Source organism: Lucilia sericata, unplaced genomic scaffold, assembly GCF_015586225.1.
Source record: "Lucilia sericata isolate MDLA Ls3-8-SP2 unplaced genomic scaffold, ASM1558622v1 Contig000206F_arrow, whole genome shotgun sequence".
Taxonomy (NCBI): domain Eukaryota; kingdom Metazoa; phylum Arthropoda; class Insecta; order Diptera; family Calliphoridae; genus Lucilia; species Lucilia sericata.
In genome coordinates, this window is record NW_023994234.1 from 303,089 (window position 1) to 330,169 (window position 27,081).

At 28.7% G+C, this 27,081-nt stretch overlaps 1 protein-coding gene across 6 annotated transcripts in view; it reads left to right on the forward strand.

The window, feature by feature from the left end:
- LOC119602010 (heterogeneous nuclear ribonucleoprotein K) overlaps positions 1-27,081 on the forward strand; it is an 83,853-nt gene that overhangs the window by 28,830 nt on the left and 27,942 nt on the right. For 4 of the 6 annotated variants that reach the window (XM_037953321.1, XM_037953322.1, XM_037953320.1 and 1 more), the window contains 5 exons: positions 6,732-6,832; positions 8,853-8,909; positions 10,363-10,406; positions 16,245-16,317; positions 16,387-16,482. In XM_037953321.1, the coding sequence (XP_037809249.1) occupies positions 6,737-6,832; positions 8,853-8,909; positions 10,363-10,406; positions 16,245-16,317; positions 16,387-16,482 (366 nt within the window). In that variant the 5' untranslated portion in view covers positions 6,732-6,736. The remainder of the gene's footprint in view (positions 1-6,731; positions 6,833-8,852; positions 8,910-10,362; positions 10,407-16,244; positions 16,318-16,386; positions 16,483-27,081) is intronic. The other 2 variants (XM_037953324.1, XM_037953325.1) reach the window with 1 other exon arrangement.

Below are 27,081 nucleotides of genomic sequence, written 5' to 3' on the forward strand. Positions count from 1 at the left end.
TTTTATAACGATTCCCGATTCCTGAAAACAATCGAACACTCATACAACACGAGACGACGCACAGAAGGAAGGTATCAAGTGGATCGGCATAAAAACAATTACGGAAAAAACTCCTTGTTCGTCACATTACCCAACATTTTTAATGAAATACCAATGAATTTACTAAATATTACTAATCCTAAATTAAGGAAAGTAAAATTGAAATTATATTTTATAGGAAAGCAATGATATGTACGTACTCTACATGCATTTATTTACTCACCACATCCTGCAGACAAGCCTAATGGCTTCGCGGGATTAGTTATAAGTTTTTTAAAATGTAAATCTATCGTAACATATTCCGAATAAAGAAAAAAAAAAAGTTCTAGTTCTAGTTCAGTTCTAGTTCTAGTTCTAGTTCTAGTTCTAGTTCTAGTTCAGTTCTAGTTCTAGTTCAGTTCTAGTTCAGTTCTAGTTCTGTTTTAGTTCAGTTCTAGTTCAGTTTTAGTTCAGTTCTAGTTTAGTTCTAGTTCAGTTCTAGTTCAGTTCTAGTTCAGTTCTAGTTCAGTTCTAGTTCAGTTCTAGTTCAGTTCTAGTTCAGTTCTAGTTCAGTTCTAGTTCAGTTCTAGTTCAGTTCTAGTTCAGTTCTAGTTCAGTTCTAGTTCAGTTCTAGTTCAGTTCTAGTTCAGTTCTAGTTCAGTTCTAGTTCAGTTCTAGTTCAGTTCTAGTTCAGTTCTAGTTCAGTTCTAGTTCAGTTCTAGTTCAGTTCTAGTTCAGTTCTAGTTCAGTTCTAGTTCAGTTCTAGTTCAGTTCTAGTTCAGTTCTAGTTCAGTTCTAGTTCAGTTCTAGTTCAGTTCTAGTTCAGTTCTAGTTCTAGTTCAGTTCTAGTTCTAGTTCTAAGTTCTAGTTCAGTTCAGTTTCTAGTTCAGTTCTAGTTCAGTTCTAGTTCTAGTTCAGTTCTAGTAAGTTCTAGTTCAGTTCTAGTTCAGTTCTAGTTCAGTTCTAGTTCAGTTCTAGTTCGTTCTAGTTCAGTTCTAGTTCAGTTCTAGTTCAGTTCTAGTTCAGTTCTAGTTCAGTTCTAGTTCAGTTCTAGTTCAGTTCTAGTTCAGTTCTAGTTCAGTTCTAGTTCAGTTCTAGTTCAGTTCTAGTTCAGTTCTAGTTCAGTTCTAGTTCAGTTCTAGTTCAGTTCTAGTTCTAGTTCAGTTCTAGTTCAGTTCTAGTTCATTCTAGTTCAGTTCTAGTTCAGTTCTAGTCAGTTCTAGTTCAGTTCTCGTCAGTTCTAGTTCAGTCTAGTTCAGTTCTAGTTCAGTTCTAGTTCAGTTCTAGTTTAGTTCTAGTTCAGTTCTAGTTCAGTTCTAGTTCAGTTCTCGTTCAGTTCTAGTTCAGTTCTAATTCTAGTTCTAGTTCTAGTTCAGTTCTAGTTGAGTTCTAGTTCAGTTCTAGTTCAGTTCTAGTTCAGTTCTAGTTTAGTTCTAGTTCAGTTCTAGTTCAGTTCTAGTTCAGTTCTAGTTCAGTTCTTGTTCAGTTCTAGTTCAGTTCTAGTTCAGTTCTAGCTTTCAGTTCTAGTTCAGTTCTAGTTCAGTTCTAGTTCTAGTTCTAGTTCAGTTCTAGTTCAGTTCTAGTTCAGTTCTAGTTCAGTTCTAGTTCAGTTCTAGTTCAGTTCTAGTTCAGTTCTAGTTCAGTTCTAGTTCAGTTCTAGTTCAGTTCTAGTTCAGTTCTAGTTCAGTTCTAGTTCAGTTCTAGTTCAGTTCTAGTTCAGTTCTAGTTCAGTTCTAGTTCAGTTCTAGTTCAGTTCTAGTTCAGTTCTAGTTCAGTTCTAGTTCAGTTCTAGTTCAGTTCTAGTTCAGTTCTAGTTCAGTTCTAGTTCAGTTCTAGTTCAGTTCTAGTTCAGTTCTAGTTCAGTTCTAGTTCAGTTCTAGTTTAGTTCTAGTTCAGTTCTAGTTCAGTTCTAGTTCAGTTCTAGTTCAGTTCTAGCTCAGTTCTAGTTCAGTTCTAATTCTAGTTCTAGTTCTAGTTCAGTTCTAGTTGAGTTCTAGTTCAGTTCTAGTTCAGTTCTAGTTCAGTTCTAGTTAGTTCTAGTTAGTTCTAGTTCAGTTCAGTTCTAGTTCAGTTCTAGTTCAGTTCTAGTTCAGTTCTTGTTCAGTTCTAGTTCAGTTCTAGTTCAGTTCTATTTCAGTTCTAGTTCAGTTCTAGTTCAGTTCTAGTTCAGTTCTAGTTCAGTTCTAGTTCAGTTCTAGTTCAGTTCTAGTTCAGTTCTAGTTCAGTTCTAGTTCAGTTCTAGTTCAGTTCTAGTTCAGTTCTAGTTCAGTTCTAGTTCAGTTCTAGTTCAGTTCTAGTTCAGTTCTAGTTCAGTTCTAGTTCAGTTCTAGTTCAGTTCTAGTTCGGTTCTAGTTCAGTTCTAGTTCAGTTTTAGTTCAATTGTAGTTCGGTTCTAGTTCAGTTCTAGTTCAGTTCTAGTTCAGTTCTCATTCAGCTGTAGTTCAGTTCTAGTTCAGTTATAGTTCTATTTCATTTCTGTTTCGTTTCTAGTTCGCTTCTAGTTTCGTTTAAATTAAACTATTTCAAACAGTTCTAGTGTAATTCTAGTTCAGTTTTTGTTCAGTTCTAGTTCAGTCGTAGTTCAGTTCTAGTTCAATTCTCGTTCAGTTGTAGTTCACTTCAAGTTCGAATCTACTTCAGTTCAAATTAAACGGTTTTAATCAGCTCTAGTATAATTCTAGCTCAGTTCTAGGTCAATTCTATTACGATTTTAATTTTGTTGTTCTGTTGGAATGTCAAAATAGTCCTTAATTTTATTCTGACGAATTCTAACATTAAGTTTTTTAGTTTTTCTCTTAATATACATAATTGAAGCTATTTTAATATACATACATAGAGAATTAAAAAACTTTATTACATACAGAGCTTTGTTACATGAAATTAGAAATATAAGTTTACCTTTTGTTTCAATTGTCCATTCAATGTCAAAAACGAAAAAAAAACTTTTAATCAAAATATATACAACAATACAGAGAAATTCATTATTAAGCCCAATATATTGTACAGTTAAATAGAAAAGTGTAGGTTGTACTTACTTGATAGCGAAAATCTGACACTTGATATGCTTGATTTGTAAGTGTAAACAAAAACTTATGCCCAAGCGTCCAGTCAGTCATCAACCTACATTCATAAACATTTTTAATACATTATGTTTCGATTTAGGAAATGATATACAAAATAAACATGAGAATTTCTAATAGTTAATTTAAGAGAAAAATAAACTACAAAATGTAAATAAAAAAATATTAATATTTTAATAGGTTATATAAAGACTTTCTTTTTGTATAGGGGTTTTTTGTATATTTGTAATTACATGAAATGATTTGTATTATCAAAGGGTTCAAATCTTTACTTTCAATTGAAATAAATTTCAATCATTTAAATTTTTTTTGTTAAAGTTTTTTTGGGGAAAATATTTAGTCATAAGCTAAAGACAAAAAAACAACACCATTATATGTATGTATTTGCGGGAATTCGGTCATCATCTGTACTCCACATCCATTCTACTAACATACGAGTAGTGTTGTCATTTGCAGACATAGACTTGTATATGCAGAACCCACCCATATACATATGTATATTGTGGCTATGATTACAATTTTGATAGTAATGATGTATGATACTTATGTTTCAAATATACATTTGAATATAAAGTGGTAAAATCATGGAATGAAATTCCTTTTTTTTTTGCTTTTGTTTGCTTTCATACATGTTTTCAAATATCAAATAAATAAATGTGATGTAGATAGGTTGTATGTTTTAAATATACATGTATACAGATATTATTAAATTTAATTTTTTTCATTTTTTTAACTTTATTATTAAAAAAATTTATAAATTTTTTTCTATACAACGTTTTTTTTTGCTTTTTGTAAAAACTATGATGTTAAAATATGATAAAAAAATAAATGCTAACACGTTTGCACAAATATTTTAAACTACATGTATAAATTTTATTTAAATTAACGGCTTTATAAACATTTTCTGGCTGAAATTATTTACTAAAAGGTGGTAATATTAATGAAAACTAAAAAGATAAAAAACCAAATTTTTAAAATTGTCTGGTGAAAAAAGTCTTTCTCTAGTAATTTACAAAGTTAAAAATTATTGCAAATTCAATGAAGACTTTCGCCGCTTTCTTCTTTTAGAATTTGTCTATAATATCAGATTTGTTGGACCAATATATTGGGCCTTCAAAATAAATGGTTAACTTCGGTTCTACACTTTCCATTCTTTTAGATAACTTATAAATTTATATCCTTTAAAATAACAAATACATTTTATTCTTTTGTATTATTTATTATTGTTAATATAAAAATATTTTATTTTTACACATTTTTGTTAAAACTATTTGCTGTCATCATTAATTCTTCTTTGCAACAAGTAGGAGGATGCTGCTTTTGGCTTGCGCTTTTGCAAGAAACTTTTAACACCTCCATGAACTTTTATATGTTAATAATTTGCGACAATTGAATAACATTTTTATTTTATGCCAATTATTGTAAGCATTTTCTTTATACAAAATTATATATAGAACATGTAAAGGTATGATAGGTGTAGGTTTATAACATTAAATATCGAAAAAATAGGCCTCTTGTAAACAGAAATGTATGGCACCGAGAACAAGTTTATTCGATTAGAATAAATTTACTTATATTTTACAAAGGTGTTAAGTCTCGTTTTAGAAATTTTACACAAAAATAAGAGTAGTTTAGAGAATTATTTCTGAAAACAATGATTGTCTTTCACTCTACTTCAGTTCTAGTTCAGTCAGTTCAGTTCTAGTTCATTTCTAGTTCAGTTCTAGTCAGTTCAGTTCAGTTCTCAGTTCAGTTCTAGTTCAGTATAGTTCTAGTTCAGTTCTAGTTCGAGTTCTAGTTCATTCTAGTTCACTAGTTCAGTTCTAGTCAGTTCTAGTTCAGTTCTAGTTGTTCAGTTCTAGTTCTTCCAGTTTCTTAGTTCAGTTCTAGTTCAGTTCTAGTTCAGTTCTAGTTCAGTTCTAGTTCATGTTCTAGTTCAGTTCTAGTTCAGTTCTAGTTCAGTTCTAGTTTTCAGTTCTAGTTCAGTTCTAGTTCAGTTTTCTAGTTCAGTTCTAGTTCAGTTGCTAGTTCAGTTCTAGTCAGTTCTAGTTCATTCTAGTTCAGCCCTTTCTAGTTTCAGTTCTAGTTCAGTTCTAGTTCAGTTCTAGGTTCATGTTCTAGTAGTCACGTTCTAGTTCAGTTCTAGTTCAGTCTAAGTTCAGTTCTAGTTCAGTTCTAGTTCAGTTCTAGTTCAGTTTCTCGTCTCGTTCTAGTTCAGTTTCTAGGTTCAGTTCTAGTTCAGTTCTTAGTTCAGTTCTAGTTCAGTTCTAGTTCAGTTCTAGTCAGTTCAGTTCTAGTCTCGTAGTTCTAGTTCAGTTCTAGTCAGTTATAGTCAGTTCTAGTTTCAGTTCTAGTTCAGTTCTAGTTCAGTTCTGTCGTTCTAGTTCAGTTATAGTTACAGTTCTAGTTCAGTTGTAGTTCAGTTATAGTTCAGTTCTATTTCATGAGTTTTTTGCACACCATGTCTTTTCAGAATAATTAACTATATGTTATTGAAAATGACATTTTAAGTTTATATTAATCTGATTTTATATTTTTTGACAATAAAATGTTGAAAAACAGAATCTGAAATGAGAAAATTTCAATAGATTTTGTTTAAAAATATATATAAAAATTTATACTATTTATGAAACAATTCATGAATATTACAAAGTTAATAATAACAGTTCATAGTATTTATGCTGAAACTATTTTCTAAGTACTATATAGATGGAAGAATTCATTTCATAATTATGATAATTAAAATAAATATTTAAATAATTTTCAACAACAAACCAATTCATTCATATTGTACTTTGCTTTTAGTTGTACAGATTTTCTGTTCAAACAATCTTATGAGGCGGTATACAACAATTCATCAACACCTGTTGGTAGATAAAAATATACAAAATATAAATAAGAAAAAACTACTTAAAGTAAATTTAAAATTATAATATTATGCATTCATAAAATCGTATTGTACAAAACTCTTTTATGTAGAGAATAAACCATCCAACTGTCTAACAGGCTGGCCCGCCACCAGCTCATAGCTTTTCATGCACACATTTATAAATAAAAAAATCAAATATTTTTGTTGGCTCAATATGAAATGAATTACATACAATTTTTTCTTTCGTTACCATCATATCATATGAATGCAATACTTTTTAAAGTCTTTAAAGGAGAAAAAAAAGTATAAAAAATTATTAAACTCTCTACTCTATGTATCTACCTGTGTTTTGATGGTTTTTGTATTTACTGTGAGTTTTTTTTTCGAAGTATCTACAAGTATTTCGAAAAAAATTCATTGATTCTATACACAAACGTATTCATTCATTTTTTATTTTATTATTTTATTGTTATTTAACAAATTCGAGATTTAGTTGTTTTTTAACATTCAATAGCTTCAGATAATTATTTATTTTTTGCTGTAGTTGTTGTTCATAATACAAGTGGTTGTTATAGAAATATTCATTCATTTATGTATAACTCTAAATATCGGTTGGCTGGTTAGTTAGTGATATAATAAATATGTTTGTTTGTTTATATTTATTATTAAATTAATTTAATTTATATTTTATTTTGATTTTTATTTCCTAATTAAATAATAAAAGTTTTAATCATAATTTGTTTTGTTTATTTTTTTTTTTGCAGAAAGAATGAAAATGAAACGTGATAATCATGATGATGGTCCCCATTCCGATAAACGTAGCCGTCGTAATGACGACCAAGTTCGTGTTTTAATACCCAGTAATGTAAGTAAATAAAATCAATAACAATAATAATATTGAGTCTTTAACGTCTAATTGGCTCATTTTTGACAGTAGCGAGAATAGAATGCAAGAGAGGTTTTTTGTTTGTATTTAAAGAGTGTCACCAAATTACTTTTTGTTGCTGTTTGATGAAATAACGTTTTAGTTTTAATTTAACTTGTAATATTTGTATCAAGGTTAGGTTAGGTTCGGTTCGGTTCAGAAGAGCCATTAGTTGCAACTCCACTTGCAGACCGTTTTAGTGTATTATCATTCTCTTTATCAAGATTAAAAAGAACATACCAATGTGATGGACATTCCAACAAGTTTTTGATTAACCTGCAATATTAACGTGTATCAAGGTACGTTTAGGTTCAAAAGAGTTATGCACTCGTAAATCTCTGCGGTCCATTGGAGAGAGCTTAAATAGAAAAGCAGAAAGAAGAAAAGTCAAAGATATGGAACAAGATTAAGATCCTAAGGATCTGCCTTAGTTTCTGAAACAGTAGATTTATATCTCGAAATAGGGGAAATATGAGTCTTAATTCGAAAAGCCGGATAAACCTAAAAGCCATAGACTACATCTGTACTTTGTGTCCAATAAGTATCTTAATATTGTTCCGGAATCTATCAGAGATCATCTCATATGAGTGAAAATTGGTATAAATTTGAATAGTTTTGGTTTAAAATCAAGAAATTCAGTGAAGGCTACCCTTCACGAAGGGTAGTTATCTTGACGCGATTTGATGTCTTACGTGCAATGACTTCTATGAACATTAGATTGATATCTCGAAATAGTATTTAACATATATAATTGAATATTTTTGGTTTAAAATCAAGGAAGGCTACCCTTCACGAAAAGTATTACTCTACTGTTTGCTTCTACCACTGAGATAGGGCAATTATTATTCAACATATAAATTTTTGGTTTAAAGCCAAGAAGCACTGTATTTACTAATTCAGTGAAGGCTACCATTTACGAAGGATAGTCATCTTGACGCGATGTGAAGTCTTACGTGCAATGAATCCTATGATCCATGTTGGATCATAAGTCTTGTCAGACTTGTTATAGGACTAGCGACATACTTCGAATAAGAACTATCCCTCCTTCCACATTGGGCGATCTGTCCATATTTCTCTACTGATTGCTTTTCCTATCACTGAGATAGGAAAATTAATAGAGTAGTCTTTTGTCAGACTTGTTATAGGACGAGCGATATACTTCGAATAAGAACTATCCCTCCCACCTGGCAGACATCTGTTTCCCATATTGAGCTATCTGTCCATATTTCTTTACTGATTGCTTTTCCTATCACTGAGATAGGGCAATTAGTAGAGTAGTCCGACTGAATCCTTTAGGGATTTCAACACTTAAGTGTTGCGTCTGTTCCATACTGGGCGACTTGATGGCCTGATTACAACGGGACGGCAGTAGGTCAAAAATGCAAAATCTCCACCCCTCCCCATGATGTCAGAAGAAGAAAAAACTCCGGGGATCCTATTGCCATAGCGGAGCTTCTCTGCCTTCGGATGACAAAAATGTCTCCCAAGTGCCCCCCTGTGCAAAAGAGGAATTGTCGAACCTGATGTATCCTCCTTCACCAGAAAAGTCATCGAACTCGATGTCGGACTCTTTCAGTGTATCATTAGCAGATTCCCTATGGCACAAAACTCCTCCGAACTCATTGTTGAGCGTCATAGCGCCAAACCCTTGACTGGGCCCAAAGCAACCTAGCAAAAGGACTCATATCTTCCAGCTAATGCAGAAGTAGCTAAGCCTGCTGCTGAGGCGCCCAAACTGCAACGATCGCACCAGCAGTCCCCTTCTTTTCCTATAAAACAGCCGACGACCTATAAAGGAGCAAACTATCGTCGTTAATAGGACTTTCAGTGTAGTTACTAAGAACTTTTTGTGCAGTTTCAGAATATATACTCTTAAGATACATTAATAAATTATTTTTTTACAAATTTTGATTACAAATTTTTATATAGATTTTTACATGATCATTTTTTCTATTTTCAGATTGCCGGTGCTATAATAGGCAAAGGAGGACAGCATATACAAAAAATGCGCACACAGGTATATTTTCTTTTTAAACTTTAATATCTCTAAACATATTTATTCTTAAATCATTATAGTTAAATGTGTATTTTTTTTCTAATTTGAAACTTAATATATAAATTTACTAAACTATAATTTTCTGTACTATCAAAAATTGTAAAACCAGTCAGTTGTTTTGTTATTGTTATTGTTGACAATTCAAATTTGCTATTTCTTGAAAATTTTCCCGAATACGTTGACAAATGCCACACGAAATTGTTGTTGATTCACAAAAAAGCCCCTCGTCAAAGAAAATTTGTCTGTTGTTTGTAGAAGTATGTTTTAGGGGACTTGTCACTTCTTGAGAATATTCTTGCTTTGCCACATAAAATTCTAATTATAAATTCATCCATGTCCAAGGGGTTTTTATTGGTTTTAGAATAGCTATACTACATAATGCTTTTAATAATTTCTATACAAACTGCTACTGGTATTTGTTTTTTTTTTCAAGGAGTATAACAATTACATTTTACAATGATTTCTTAACAAAAATTCAATTTATTTTTATTAAAATAATAAAATCAAATAACTTAAACATTTATAACATACATAAATATAATTTTAACTCGTTTTAGGCCATTTATACTTAACAATTTTGTTTAATATGAAAAACTCTTTAGCTTTATTTAAAATCTTATGCATTTATATAGTTTAAAAAATATAAATACATAAATCAACAAATAATAAACCTTGCCAATTAACCATTAATTAAATTATAATTTTTTCTCTTTCTCTTTTCTCGCCCCCCTCTCTAATATATACAAATAAATAAAAATATAAATTCAAATAAAAAATATATAAAAATAATTTTAAAATCAAAATCAATGATTGTATTGTAACATGACCACCACCCAACCAACCAATCAACAAATTCAACAAAATCTCATTGATTTGTTGTTCGTATACAACAACTACAAATATATATAAAAAATATAAAAAATGAAAATCTCAAATGACCTACCAATTGATTGGTCAACAAAATAATCGATCAATCAACCAAATAATCATCAACCTTACACCATCTTTGGCCGAATGCCCGCCTGCCCGTTTGAAACTATATAAAATAAATTGTTAAATGATCGATAAACTTAATGCCCGTTTGACCAAAATCAACTCGATCTAATCTGAATGCCTGTGACCGAACACCTACCTGCCAAATGTGTCAATTACTTGTATCGAATTCTCAACTACGTACCTACTACTTAAATGTTGGATCTTATTGTTAATACATCTGGACCACCACCATCTTATATATATATATTTATTGTAAATATATATTAACAATCAATTGCTGAATATTCATTCCAATTGATATATAAAATCTGTTGTTTATATCTGTGCCCGCCCGACCAAAACAACCACCATCACCAAAATAAAATATATTAAATAAAAACACCAAAACCAAACCAATAAAATACCTCTTGTTCTGCAGTATAAAGCCACTGTGTCTGTCGACGATTCCCAAGGCCCTGAACGGTAAAGATTTATCTATAAACAAACTCTTTTTTTACATTTACTATATAATACACAATTTTTAGGCCTAAGTTTCCTTTTAATCATCGTATCTTTAACAAAATTATTTTTGAATCGAACATTTTTTTAAAAATATAAATAATTTCTCTACTTACGCAGTTCTAATTAAAAAAAAACCATAAACATGTTGTGTGTCTAGAACCCTTTGCTGTAGAAATTGGTATTTCATAAAACATATTTTCTTAAAATTTTAAATAATGTACAATATTGGCAAAAATAAGTTTATCCAAATTAAAATTTAACATAGATTGTGATTACTTATGGTGAATAGAAATACATACATTAATTTAAAGTTGTTCTGGCTTATTTTTAACTCATATTTATAGTTTTTAACTAATTTATTGTTTTTTTTTTGTCACATTTGTAATTAATTTATATAACTGGATGAATGTACAGAGAGTTTATAAATTTGAAATCTGAAAGATCAATTCATTAACATGTTGAGTTCTCTCCAGAACCATTCAATTTGGTATTCGCTAAATTTCTAACTCATGAAACATAACCTCACATATTCCGTAGTGAGTTTTTTAAATATCGCTTTTTCTTAAGCCATCTTATGATCAGTTTAAAAGGATTTTGAATAATGTACAAAGTAATAAACTTATAAGTTCTAGAACTATAATTTAATTTCATACAATAAACATTTCGAAATTCGTAATTTTAAACTGAACCAGTTCAGATTCTTGAATAACATCCATAGTTATACCTCCTAGAACTTTTTCTCTACAGCATTATTGTGATTTTAAAGTTCCTCGAAGGAGTTTTCTAGAAATCAATTCTTTTGCACTAGATAACCATTGGCACTACTCTGCTTCAATAAAACATCTCAAAGCAATTAAACCGAGAATATTGAAAATTATAATTTATTCAATTCAGCCGCTAAATAAAGGACTGAATGATTTCAAAATATAATTCATTTTCTAAAAGATATTGTAAGTAAAACTTCTAAATATAAGCTAACTGTAATTCCACAACTCTTTCTCAAAATCGATTCTAATCATAACAATTTCAAACAAAAATCTCTGAGAAAAGAACTAGTTCCAGAACTTATCTATGGAAGTAGTATATGTTCATTAAAACTTTTCTAGAACTAGTTCCGAGTTTGACAAACTCTAACAAAAATCATTTATTAAAGAACTTGTTCCAGTACCATTCCATAATACGTGTTTCAATTTCATAACACTTCTACATAACCAATTCCGTAGGTGACAATTTGGAACAAAAATCATTGGTTTCAACGCCAAAGTAGAACAATAATTTCCATATTTAAATCGAATTTTTGTTAGTTTCGAAATTGTGTTCGAATTTTCATTACCTTTGAACTTTTTAAATTGAGTTAATATATTCTTTATATTCGAAAATTTATTAACAATGTACGAATTTTTCCAATATTCGAAAATTTCGAAATTATGTGAATATTCATTATCTTGAGTAATTAAAAAAGCAGTCGAATTATAATAATGTTCAAAATTAAATTCAAATTATCATTGTCATTAAATTTCGAATTTTGGCTCAAATATTCCTTAATACCGGAAACTAGGTTCGAAAATTTCGAACTTACGTTTAAATTGGATAAAGTTTCAACATGAGTTATTATTTAGTTAAAATTTTAGATGTGATCGAAAATTTCGAAGATAACTTCGAAATTATTTTATGTTCGAAATTAATTAATGGAAAATTTTTAAAATATCTTTGAATTTTTATAATGTTCAAAAGTTTTGAAATTAAATTAAAATTGTGAAATTTCCCTTATGTTGGAATATTTTGAAATTAAGTTTAAATTAAGTTCAAAATATGTTCGAATTTACGTTATATTAAACAATTTTGAAACGAAGTTCAAATTTTCGTTATGTTTGAAAATTTTGAAATTTCGAATCTTTTTTATGTTTGAAATCAAGTTTGGAAATTCCTTTATTTTGGATAATTTTGAATATATATTTTCGAATTTTCGTAATGTTCAAAATGATCAAACTTGTTTAAAAATCTTTAAATTACGTTGGAATGTGTATTTATGTTCGAAAATTTCACAATTACAGTCAAACTCGCTTATAACGAACTCGGTTTTAACGAATTCTCGGTTATAACGAACAAGTTTTCAAGTGCCGCTATTTTGGTAACTATTTTCATACAAAAAACATCTCTTATAACGAACTCGGTTATTACGAATCCTCGTATAAAACGCACTACTTTTTCAGTCCCTCAAGTACAATTTCATACAATTTTCCTTTTTTATAACGAACTTCAAAATTATGTGTTGAAATCATAAGCTTTATTGAAAAAAACTTAAATTTGTAAAGAAAAATATGAACAAATAAAATCAATGGTGTTTTTTTGTAAAGAATATTAAATAAATTTATAAATCATATTCTTAAAATTTCGTAAAATGCCACTTAATTTTTGGAACTACAAAAACTTCACTTGTGTTATTACGAAATTCTCTTATAACGAACAAATTTGACTGGTCCCGCGGAGTTCGTTATAAACGAGTTTGACTGTAATTTGAAGTTTGAATTAAGTTCGAATTTTCATTATATCGACAATTTCGAAATTAACTTAGCTTTTAATAAAGTTTCAAAATGATTTCGAATTTTCATTATGTTTGAACTTTGAATTTCCTTACTAAAAAAATTTGAAATTAAGTTAAATTTTCATTCGAAAATTTCGAAAGTAAGTTCGAATCTTTTTTATCATCGAAGCAATGTTGGATAATTTTGAAAGTATATTCGAATTTTTATAATGTTCGAATGTTTTGAAGTTAAAATTGTGAAATTACCCTTAAGTTGGAAAATTTTGATATTAAAAATCGAATACATATTCATTATTTCGAAAATTTCAAATTTAAGTTTGAATTAAGTTCAAATTTGATAAAGTTTCAAAATAAGTTCGGATTTTTTTATGTTCAAACTTTGTAAATAAGTTCGAAATTCGTTATATTAAAAACAAATTTGAAACGAAGTTCAAATTTTTGTTATGTTCGAAAATTATGAAACTTTGAATTTTTTTAATTTTCGCAATCAAGTTCGAATATCTCTTGTGTTGGATAATTTTGAATTAGATGTATTTTATAATGTTCGAATATTTTGAAATTAAATTGAAATCATTGAATATGTTGGAAAATGTGGAAATTTGGTTCGTGATATATTTCATGTTCGAAAATTTCACATTAAAGTTTCAAAATGTGAAATTTTCTTTCTGTTCGTTGTAAATTATGTACGAATTTTCGTTATATGAAATTTTGAAAGTGCGAATCTTTTTTATGTTCGACATCAAGTTTGAGTAGGATCCTTTATGTTGAAAATTTTTGAATATACATGTGTTTGAATATTCAAAAACGAAATTTCATTATATTTGAAAATGTTCGCTATTTGGAATTTTTAAATAAGTTTAAACTTTGATTTGATTCGAATTTTCATTATTTCCAAAAATTTCCGTAATTGAAATTTATTTCGAATTTTTATTATGTTCGTTCTTTCCAAATTAACTTTGAACTTTTATTATGTTCGAAATTTTGAAATAAGGTTCGAATTTTTATTATCTATTTCGAATATTTTTATGTTGAATAATTTTTAATATTCAGATGTTCGAATTTTCATAATGTTCAAAATTTTCGAAATATCAAACTTGTTTGAATATATTTTTCTTTAGTTCGTATCATATTTCATGTTTGAAAATTTCAAATTTTAATTATTACGAAAATTTCAAAATTAGGTTCAAATCATCAAAGTTGCACGAAAGTTTCGAAATTCTCCAATTATTTAAAAATGTTCCTTACACTGGAAAATGTGGAAATTTAAGTTGGAATTTTTATTATTTTGAAATTATGTTCAAAAATATCGAATCTATATTCGAAAATTTTCATGTTCGAAAATTTTGCAAATTAATTTTAACATTTCTTAGGTTGCAAAATTTTGTTAAAAGTTAAAATTTTCTTTATTTCGAAAATTTCGAAATTAATTTCGAATTATCATTAAATTATGTTGAAATTTCGTTAGTTTCAAATTTTCGAATTGTCAAGAGTTCAAAACTTTCGAAATTATGTGAAAATTGAAAATTCTCTTTGACATTGTATGATTCCAAATCTAAATCTCATTTTTACACAAAAAAAAAGAAATCATTTTATATGGAATTATTAAAAATCCGGAAATTCAAATAAATATCAAACATTCACCACAAAATGATAACTCATAATAACTTTCAAAGTTTTATAGAATTAACTTAAAGCTTGTAAATTTTTTATTGAAAAACAAATAATATTTGTTACAAAATTGTACTTTAAAACTTTTTATCGAAATTTGTATCTTATTTTATCTTTATCAACCTGCCGCCAATCATCTATGTTAAATTTTAATTGATTAACTTTTGCCAAAAACCTACTGGGGGTTTCTTTTCCTTGGTGTTCTACTTGTTGTAATACAACAACACATTACAACATTTATTAATGCCTCAGCCAGTTTTAGTTTTACATACAAAAAAAAAAAAAAAAGAAAAAAAACTTTAAACAAGTTTTTCCTTATAAACATGAAAAACTAAAGTAATTTATAAGTGTGTTCTTCTTCTTCATCATTTCCTTGTTATTACGTTAATGAGTTGATAAACTTATATTTTTATTTGCAACCATAATTACTGCGCATTAAAGAAATACGTTTGTAATTGAAATGACCAAAAAAAAAAAAAAAAGAAATTACTGCGAGAAAATTGACTAAATAAAGATCCTCTAAAATTATGTTTTAAATATTATTATTGTTTTAGTTCCTAAAAGCATGCTTTACTTTTTTTTCCTTTACTAAGTTATAAAAACAATTGCATAACTTTGTGATTAAAATATAACTTATTTTTTTAAGTTAAATATAAAACACTTAAATTATTAAATTTGCAAATTTGTTTGTGTGTTTTCTACCATTTTTCATAAATAAGTATTTTTTCTTAATACTAATTGTTTAAGTGTATTTATGTTTGTTTAGCTTTTAAGGAAATCTTGAACTGTTAGACTTTTCAAAAACCTTGTTAAACTTCTTTGAAACTATTAAGTTTAGCCTTAATTATACTGCTAATAATCACTTAACTAAATTAACTTTAAACCGTTTTTTCTTCTGTTGTTAACTTTGTTCATTCTTCAAATAATTAATCAATATCAGTATATTTGTCTTCCAACTCATTATTAACAATGTCATCATCATTTTAAACAACAACATAGTTTTGTATTTTTATATATTTTCTTTATTAAAAGACTTTTTGGTTAAACAAACCCTTTTTCTTATGTCCTTGTTTAACATAAATTTTAACAAATTGCCAAAAAGCTCCAAACAAACAAACAAACAAAAGTAAATATTTATGTAACATACATACATATTTAAGGTGGTTGCCTTGAAAGGAAAGAATATTGACCTTTTTTTCTGTTATGACATTATTAACATTTTAATATTGTAAGGTATACTTTTACTTAATATATACTTCATTCTTTTATTTTCTGTTGCTGTTGTAAATACACCACCAAATTACCACCCACCTTTATGTAAAAAAAAATAAAACTGCTAGATGTTTAATTTTTTTCTCTCTCTTTTAAATTAATGTCCTTAAATGTACTTATGTGTGGGAAAAAATCTGTTTGAAAGAAAACCAAAAAAACGTTCTAATATTTTTAATTGTTGATGAGAGTATTATTGTACTAATAAATTTGCAAAAATAGTTTTATTAACTAAATATATTTAGTAAATAATTAATGTTTTTAATAATTTTGTTTTCTTTTTCTTTCCCTCTTTCTCTCTCTATTAACAACTCTAGTACTATATTAATATCGGCCGAATTAGATGCCACCATATCGATTATAACCGAAATGCTGAAATACTATGAAGAGGTGAGTTATTTGTTTGCTTAAAGTGTATTCAAATATAATTCTAAATTTATGTTTTTCTTTATATTTCAGCGCGATAATGAATACGATGTACGTTTATTGATTCATCAAAGTTTGGCTGGTTGTATTATTGGCAAAGGTGGTCAAAAAATTAAAGAAATTCGTGATGTAAGTATCAGATTTTTATAATTTTGTAAAAAATATTGTTATTTACGAATTTAAGTTCCAACTTCCCAAATTAAGTTCGAATTTTTATTTTCATTTGAACTTTTATCATTTTCGAAAATTCTTATTATTTCTAATTTTCGAATATTTCGAATATTTCGAAATTCAGTAGAAACTTTTTTTGTTCTCAAATTATGAAATAAAGTTAAAATTTTCTTTATGTTCGAAATTCAGTTCAAATTTCCTTTAAGTGAAAAACCTTCAAATAAGTTAAAATTTTCGTTATATTCGAAAGTATGATAGAATTATCTAAATTAAGTTCGAATTTTAATCATTTTCGAAAACTTTATTTATTTATAATTTTTCCAATGTTTCACAATTCAGTTCAAAGTTTTTATGTTCTCAAATTTTGAAATAACGTTCGAATTTTCTTTATGTTCAAAATTTTCAAAATTTAGTTCGATTTTCCTTTAAGTGGTAAAAATCGAAATTATGATAGAATTATCTAAATAAAGTTCGAATTTTAATCATTCTCGAAAAATTTATTTATTTTTAATTTTTCTAATGTTTCACAATACAGTTCAAAACTTTTTTTGTTCTCAAATTTTGAAATAACGTTCGAATTTTCTTTATGTTCAAAATTTTCAAAATTCAGTTCGAATTTAAGTGGTAAAAATCTTCAAATAAGTTTGAATTTTAATTATATTCGAAATTTCGAAATTATAATCGAATTTATCAAATTAATATTGAATTTTCATTATTTTCGAAGATTCGAACTAAATTTAGAATTTTCATTATGTTCGAATTTTCGAAATATAGTTCTATTTTTTGAAATAAAGTTCGAAGTTTCTTTATGTTTAAACTTTCAACATCAAATTCGAAATTTAAACATTTTTCAAAATTCTCATTATTTCTTATGTTCCAATATTCGAAAATTTCGATATTAAATTCGAATTTTCTTTATGTTCTTTATGTTTATGAAATTTTCGAAATTCAGTTCAAATTTCCTTTAAGTGCTAAAAACCTTAAAATAAGTTAAAATTTTCATTATGTTCGAATTTTTAAATTTAGTTCGAATTTTCATTACATTCGAAAATTTTTGTTATTTGTAGTTTATTTAGAATTTTAATTATGTTCGAAATTTTCAAATTAATTTTGAACTTTTATTATGTTCGAACTTTCCAAATCAAGTTCGAATTTTAATCATTTACGAAAACTTTTGATATTTCTAATTTTCGCAATGTTTGGATATTTCGAAATTCTGTTCAAACTTTGTTATAATTTCAAATTTTGAAATAAAATTTGAATTTTCTTTATGTTCGAAATTTTCGAAATTAGTTCAAATTTCCTTTAAGTGGTAAAAACCTTCGAATTTTCTAAATAAAGTTCGAATTTTCATTACGTTCGAACATTCGAAATTAAATTTGAATTTAATAATTTTCAAAAATTTAATTTTTTTCTAAGTTGCTCGATGTTCGAAAATTTCGAAATTGGGTTCATTTTTTTTAGGTTCTCAATTATAGAAATTAAATTAGAATTTTCTTTATGTTCGAAAATTTCAAAATTCTGTTCAAATTTTCTTTAAGTTATAAAAACTTTTAAATAAATTTAAATTTTGATTATATTCGAAAGTTCGAAATTATAATTGAAATTTCTACATAAAGTTCGAATATATTTCAAATTTTCTTATGTTCTAAAAATTTGAAATTCGAATCGAATTAGCTTTTTATTCGAAAATTTGGAAATTCTGTTAAAATTTTCTTAAACTGAAAACATTTGAAATGAGTTCGAATTTTCATTATGTTCGAAATTAAGTTCTATTTTTCTTTATATTAGGAAATTATCATTATTTCTATATTCTGCTCAATGTTCGAAAAATTGGAAAGTTGAAACTATTCCACGAATCGAATAGATTTGCGAATAATCTAAAGTTTGTAAAACTGATGCGTTTAGATATGGTTACCATATTAACAGTGACCGGTAATGACCGATACCAGATTAACTAATTGTAGTGTTTGAATTCAAATGCGATAGATAGATCTTCTTGGGTCCATATGAGATCACAATCCTCTAGCTATCGAGCACGTGTACTCACTCACTCTACCATAGGTCTTAAACCTTGAAATTACAGATACTTATGAACTGTTTCTTAATTACCGGTAGTGGAACTTCACAAAAATGGTGGCAAATTCTAGCATTCGATATCGATCGAAACCTAAATAGAATTTTATAAAATTTTATTAGAAATTTCGTTCGCTTTCGAATGCCAGAATTTGGCACCTGGTCTTTTTCCAGTCAACTTAAATTTCGATTCTCTGTTAGATATCCGATAGTACCATAGTCAATTCGATCGCTAATATATCAGCTTGAAAGATCCTAGATTCATCATTGAATCTAAAAGAGATTTTAGTTCCAAATTCTTCATTGAAGATGCTATCACCAACTCCTTTCGTTGTCTTGGATCCATATTCATTGGATCACTTCCTATGTTTTGTAAGTAGTTTACTGTTTAGTACTGCAATGATATGAATGAATAATAGTCCTAATAGTCGACTATAAATCCATTCGTTGTCAATACAGAGAAATAAACTTTATCTATGTGGAAGTTTTGTCTATCACTTTTAATATTCAAATCGAATATCTTTTAATATTTCAAGTTTGAATCAAATACAGTTGTAATCTTATCACTTTGATATATGTAAGGACGTAATTCAACGGTTCCTTTTGTTGTAAAAGAATTACAACAAATAAATTAATTTTGTATATGTATCAGTCAATCAATCTCTATTGAAACATTAAATTATTCAATTATTTCTATTTCTATAACAATGAAAATAATTAATTATTTATTATACGTTTCATGCAATGATATTCATACCTTTTTATTTCTAAATTTAGATTTTTATTAAACAAAATTTAAATAAAACATTAATTTATTCGAAGCTCTTTCCCATAAAATTATTAAAACCTATTCAATTTTTTATGTAGTCTATAATTTGGCAATTTATAATTAAAGCCAAATTATCAAACTACTATGTATGTATGTATGTATGTGTATTTCTAGTTCAAAGGTCAAATGTCAATTTCTTTATTTGGCCCAAAATAAACTTTTTGTGAAAAAGTACTTTTAGTTTAATGTTGAATTGATATCGTTTTTAAAAATAATTTTGTTTTTCGTAATTTTCATGGGTTTTGATTTATTTTTAATGTTGTTATGATGGTGTGTAGGAAGGAAATGTGTGTGTGTGTGTGTGTTATTGAGTTTTAATAATGTGGGTAAACATGTTATCAATTTGATTTCCTTTTATTTACGTTATATTAATATACATTAAATTAAATTTCTTTATAGCTAACAGCCTGCTGCTGGTTGCCTTGTTTAGCAAATGTTCCCTTTCTTAAAATCCAAAAAGCCATTTTTTTCTAAAAAAAAAGTTGCTTGCTATTGTTTTTATATTTCTATGGTCTGTTGTAGTGAGTGTGTGAGGTCTAGAATCCATTAACTACTATTTTTTTAATTGTTCTATTTACTATCTAAAAACAAATTATTGTGATTTTATCACTTGGTGTGGTCTTGCTTACTTAAGGATGTTTTTTCCTAGACCCTTGAACAAGTAATGAAAATATATTTTTGGAAGCACCTTTTTTTTTACCATCCTTTTATTCATTATTATTACATTTTCATTTGAACCAAATGTGTTTTATAAGTTGATGAGAATAAATCAATATATTGTTCCTGCCATCTCTAGCTATTTTTGCTCTCTTTAGGAATAAATAGCTTTGTTTAAATTTGAGGAAAAAAAAAAAAAAAAAAAACAACAAAAACAATGTCATCGCATATAGTGCATTGTTTGGTGTCATATGTGTAAAAAGGAAATTTATTATTTAATTTCTCGCTTTAGTTTTTTTGCTACAGGGAAATTTGAATTTTTGCTGAATTTCAAATATTTGAATTTGTTATTTTGAATTCATGTAAAATTATCATCTCTTTATGGGACACCCTTTAAGCTCCATTTAAGCCCCCCAACATCATGTACTACCTATAATATGATTACTGATGCAATCACATGCACTATTGAGTAAATTTAATGCGTCATAATTTTGCCAATATTCCTTGAAGGACTCTGTTTTTTTGATTTTTATTTTAAGAGCTTGCCATGGCAACTCATAATTCTACATATGTACATACGTATGTATGTATAGACAGACTTTTGTTTAAGCATCACCTGCAATTCGGGGTGACTGTTATGAAATTTCCCATTTAGCTTTGTGAATAGTAATTTTAAACTATGCTTGTCATATGCAAACGTTAAATGCCGAAGGGGGAACATGGAGATACCGACAAAATTTAAAGAAACTAAAGGACTAAAGTACACTTTTCTAAAGTATTAAAAAACGTGTTCACATCACATCAGGTTTCCAAGATATCATATTTTTGGTCATATTCGAGATGTTATAACAGCGTGATGTCATCTATATTGATAAAATAGTTATGTCTTCTGAAATTCTTATCCCTTGGCTTTAGATTAAATGGTGTCTAAGAAGGAACAGGATTTAATAGAAATTAAAACTTTAAAGTCAATGTATAAGTCATTTAGACTTTGCGCTTTTATTAAAGTTTCGAATATTATGAAAATTTTGTCTTTTTAAACATTAGGCTAAGAGGTTTTACGCAGTTCAATCCATTGGGTGAAAAATTTGTTGACATCTATGTGTAATATATATACTTTTTAAAGTTCAGGGTATAGTCCCTTCTTGTTAGATTACTTGGACACAGTATACTTATCGTTGATTATCCGCTAGATTACTCAGTAATTACTCAGATTACTCAGTAATTACACAGATTACTCAGTAATTACTTAGATTACTCTATAATTTATTGTATAATATACTATTTACTTCTTAAAGTCCAGTATAGTCCCTTCTTGTTAGATTACTTGGACACAGTAAACTTATGATTGATTACCCGCTACATTAATCAGGGACAATTGAGTAACGGCTATCTTCTCTTTGCATTACAAAGTGTTTATCCATGCCATCTATAATTTATTGTGTAAAATATCTACTTTTGAAAGTTCAATGTATAGTCACTTTTTTGAAGATGACTTGGACACATTAAACTTATGATTGATTACCCGCTAGCTTACTCAGGGACAATGGAGTAACCTGTACCTTCTCTTTGCACTACAAAGAGTTTATCCATGCCATAAGATATTGTTCAAAAAGGATGTATTTAATACTTATAAAACTGCTGGCTACATATAGTGCTGGGTTCATATGAACTTTCGTTCTGACAGTAAAAACATTGACAGTAACTTATCAACATGTCAAATTCAGTGCTAAAAATCTATTTCAAAATATGTTTATTGTTTTGTTATTTTGTTTGGAATACGAGTAAATGATATATGAGTGTTCATATACATACAATATTTTTTGTTAAATTTCCATATAAGGGTTTTTTTAAGGGTTTTATAAATAGTATTTGTACAAGAACAGAAACGAACAACAAATACAACAATTGTTAGTGACATTGATAAACCAGACATATTGCAAAACAATAGATTTGAATAAATATCTCTAAACATTTCATAATGTTGGTCTCAGTTTGATTTAGAGATAATTTAATTGAATAAAAAATCATAGACAAAACTTTAATTTGAAAATATTGTAAATTTTGTAGCGAAATTATTATAAAGAAATCTTTTATTTAGCTCGAATTGTACAGGTCTGTTCAGATCAAACTGTCATTCCTGACCACCAGCTGAATATCAAGAATGATCTGATCTCTCTGTATGAGAGTCGTTTGTCATAACGAGAACAAAGAGAAAACTATTAAGCACCTCTTTTCTGTTTTGTCAGATATTAGGACTGAGTCCTTTGGTAGTCAGATATTGTCTTTTTCTACTATAAACAAGATAAAGTTTTTCATTCGTGCCTCAGATTGGTTCGATTTCATTTTGAACACGGACATGAGCACCTCTGTACTGCTTTGTCAGATATTAGGGCTGAGACCTTTGGCAGCAAGATATTGGCTCTCTTTACTATAAACAAGATAAAGTCCTTCTGTCGGGCCTAAGATTGGTTCGATTTCATATTGAATATGGACATGTAATATCCTATAGGTGGGTCTAGGTAAAATCATAGGCCTTTAGTCGAATGTCTCAGTAACCTAACCTAAGAGAAGGGCGAATAGTATATAGAATATAGACACAGGATAAACTAAATTTTAGTTATGTAAAGAGTGAATGATGAGAAGAGTTTAAAGGCTTTATTCCTAATAACTTATCAAAGGTTTTTAAGAGACTTCCCAGTAATACCAAAATGAGTCAATGCATCCCAAGATACACATTTCAACTAATCTTCTGATTGGCTCTACATCATCTTTTGTCAAGAGTGTACTCTCTGTAAAGAAGAGAGAAAACAGTAGGTACTTTGTAAGCGACAGCGGAGACAGTCATACCATTAATCTCCCCAAGTAATCTAGAGACTAGACACTTGAGCAAAAAGTTTCATTACCATGACTCCTTTGAATTAGTTTTCGACTACCTCTTTGTAATCTATGGAGTGACAATTGACTTCCTCCTAGGATATGTATAATCTAGAGAGTAGACACTTGAGAAAAGAGATTTATTTCCATGCATTGACTCTTTTGAACAGGCGAGGATCCAGCTCAAGCGTTTGGGGGTGGAATTTTGTTTTTTTACTTATATTATTTTTTACGGGGGGAATTTCCCTTTTTCTCCTCTCCCCGTGGATCCGAGCCTGTCTTTGAACGATTGATTTCCTCCTAGGATACGTATAATCTTGAGAAAAAAAGTTCATTACCATTCATTGACTCCTTTGAACTAACTTTCTACCTGCCTCTTTGTAATCTATGGAGTGACAATTGATTTCCTCCGATGATATGTATTTGTTAAAATAGCGATTCAACTGGGAAGTCGGTGTCTAGGGGTAATCCTAAGAGGCTAGCTCGGGACTGCCCCCGACTTGCTGGGTTATATATATGTCATATTCAAGCAAAGAATGGGTGTTATCAGTACCAATCCCAACTCTTGTTTGACAAAGATTTATAATACATATTTTTGATGTTACAAAATATAACTTCCAGAGAAGTTAAAAGTAAGCATATAAACTAATTCAATTGGAGATACTTAGTTATTTTTTCTGGAATCATTATTTAACACCCAAAGGGGTCAATGTTATCAACTATATCTAACTATATTCCAAAGTAAATAAGCTGGAGGTTACTCACATAAAACACTCACTTTAAATAAACCAAATTATCTCCAACTTAAGCAGAAACAAGCGCACAAAAGGCGATTTAAAGCAGTATCTAAATTAAAGCATCTCAATATGAAAATAAAAACCTAATTGAAAAGAAAACTAAACTCTACCTGAATACATATAACAGACTGTTGAGAAACTAAAAAATTCAACTAAAACTACAAGAATAAATCTAGAAAAAAACACATGCAACTAATAATTTTATGCAGGCGTTTTAAGAAAATACACACACACACAACTTAAACATTTTAAAAAGGAAGCAGCTGGTTTCTTAACAGCATCCTTTTCTTTTCAATACCCATAACACACAGATACAACAGAATACATATAAAATGAATTGAAAAAAGATTTGGAGTTTTAAAGTATTGCTCTTAACAAAAACCTTTAAAAACTCTAGCAGAAATATTAAAACTGGCAGCTGTTTTCTCAACCAAAAAATCCAGTTTTCTAATTATATTTATTTTGTAGATTTTTTTATTCCTTAATTTTTTTTGGGCATTTTAACAAAGAATTTAAAAATTTGTGTTTTACTGCTGGTTACCTTAAGAATTTGGATTTTTTCTTCGTCTTCTTCTTTAAGAACAAAATAATTAGCAAAAATGATGAATTAAAACTTGAAATCTTTTACACACAACAAAAATTGGGAGCATTAAGAGTAAAATGTCAAATAAAAATGTTATACATAAATGTATACTTTTTTATGATTTTTTCTACTCTTCCAAAAGTATGTTGGTTGTTTGCTTCCTTTTTTATGCATAAAACCCAAACGCAGTTAATGACAAACTTGTACTTGTTGACCTTATTCAGCTAGAGCTGCAAATTCGTAATTATATGAATGATGATTATGATAATTCATACAAATACAAATACATTAATGCTTTTTTTCCAGCTAAATATAGCAATTCTTAAGGGTCCTTTGAAAATAAGGAAAATACCTTAAAATATTCGGCAATTTAAAAGGATTTTTTAGGTCCTGTTGGTTTTTAATTTAGAGGCAGTTTTTTTTAGTAGTTTAATAACAATTGCCCCGGCAATCAACTACTGGTAGTTAATAAAATCGACAGTCCCTGATTTGAATTGATTCGTTGATTCGTTTTTCAAAAAAATTTTAAGACAAAACATTATTATTGTCGACTCCTACATTACCAATTTCCTATTGGTCAGACAATGTAAGAATGATCTGTTTAGGCTTGGGTCGCCATCTGGATTCGTACAATATCCAACGTTGTTTTAGTGGGAATTTCGTTGGGATATATTTAAACTAATATCCTCTGGTTCGTTCCTCAAAATGCTGGAAATATACATATAGCAGGACACATTTAGGGAACAAATCTAATGTGACCCTCTTTCAATGAGAAACGCGCTAAGCATAACCTGAAATAGGCGGGATAAATCTAGGTTGTTGGCAGCAATTACCATAAGGGGATTATGCGGATGCAAGAACATGTATAAGGAGGAAACGGTACTCCAACTTTTCTACAAATACCATACCCTAGTTATAAAAATGTCGAAGTACGTGAACACCTGCCATGTCGGCCTTATTTCAAGGTGGTCTTTTTCACCTACAGCGTGAGCTTTTGTCACGCGGGAGGTAATGTTCCTGCCGGCCACGCGAATTTGGGCTTAAACTACTGCCACCACGTGCACCCCGTAGATACCTCTCCAATAACCGGGACAAGACAAACTCTGCCCTGTGGGCTACCGGTTCCCGTGGTACCAGATTATATGGTTCTCTAGTTCGACCCCATGACAAATCATTCCAAGGAAAGGCCAAGGATACAAGCTAGAGGTACTGGTAGCCCCTTTATTCCCCGGGATTGTAATCACACCAAGATATGGTCTATCATCAAGGTAACATGTCCCCGGGGGAACCCTAGTGGTTAAGAGGGACAGATTCCTGGGCAAATACATTTTATACAACATTGGTGAATTATCTGGGTCCAAACTAAACAACTTACTGAGATATTGCGCCGTCACAGGCTGGATCAGGGTAACTTTATTAAGGTATAGTTAAATGAGAATGGAATTACTGAAAAAGAACGTCATGAAAAAAGGAAACCTAAGAAAAAGTACTTCCAATGAAGTAAAAAAGGAAGTAGTCTAATTTTACTGATGTCTTGTAAATTAAACATTAACATGTTGTCATCGACGCTATAGAAATCATGTCACTGTACTGCTAATGTCTATCCGTGAGCATTTGTCTCCACTTTTTGTACGTTGTTGTTAATTGTCCATAATAAAAAGACTTTTAAAATATGAATTCAAATAATTGTTAAATGAGATAGAAGGACAATTCGTTAGATAGGTTTATAACCTCTAGAGAGTTAACAATATGGAAAGGAATCAGAACACGTTATATGAAACAAAGGACTGGTTTTTATATTGTTAAAAGATATATGATCCGTAGAAATACACCTAGGACTCCTTTGGGCCTATTGTACTCTCCTTTACCTGTGTCTCTGGTGGGTAACGAACCCACAATCTCCGGTCTAATAGACTAGAACACAAATGACTAATCCAGCGGAGGATACTCATATAGTTCGTATAAAAATAACAAAAAATTCATCAGATATCGGTCTATATTTATAATAGTGAAGTTTTTATTCCACATTTCACTTCGATTATAAACTACTACGCAAAAGACTTCTTAAGAAAGTTTAAAGTGATATCTCTCTATAAAACTTTTGTACAAAAGGTTTGATGATGTACTACCCTTTAGATTACTTGGGGACACTGAAAGGACTAGTAACTTTCAATAACATATCAATTCCAATGTCTTCTTCTCTTAGTTCTCCTACAATATGTTTCAGTCATCATTATTTGGTATCCAAAAGTAATAGAAGGAATCGTAAACGATAAATTCACGGATTTAAAATATATTCTATAAGATTTGAAGAAGATTAAATTATATCTAAACCTATGAACAGATTGTCTGAAACCACACATACATATATTATGTAAAACAATTTCAATATAATTTTACTTAAATTTTTCTTCTAAAAAACCGCCATGAAGTCATTTGCATATTCTTTTACACTAGATTAAATATTAAAAGATGACCATTAAAAGGGAAACAATGGAGGATGGAGGAGGATGTTTAAGTAAAACATTTCTTTGAAATATGAATATTAATTTGCTTAGAAATGTCTTAAGGATTCTGAAATGTAAAACAGTTCTTAATACTTAAAATGATACTTAAAATTAAGTACATCAAGATTTAAATTAAACACTCTACTGACGACATACATTTTCCTACAAAATATCCTGCTGCCTTCAACTTTCATTTTCGACATACATATTTTATTTTACATTAAAATTTGA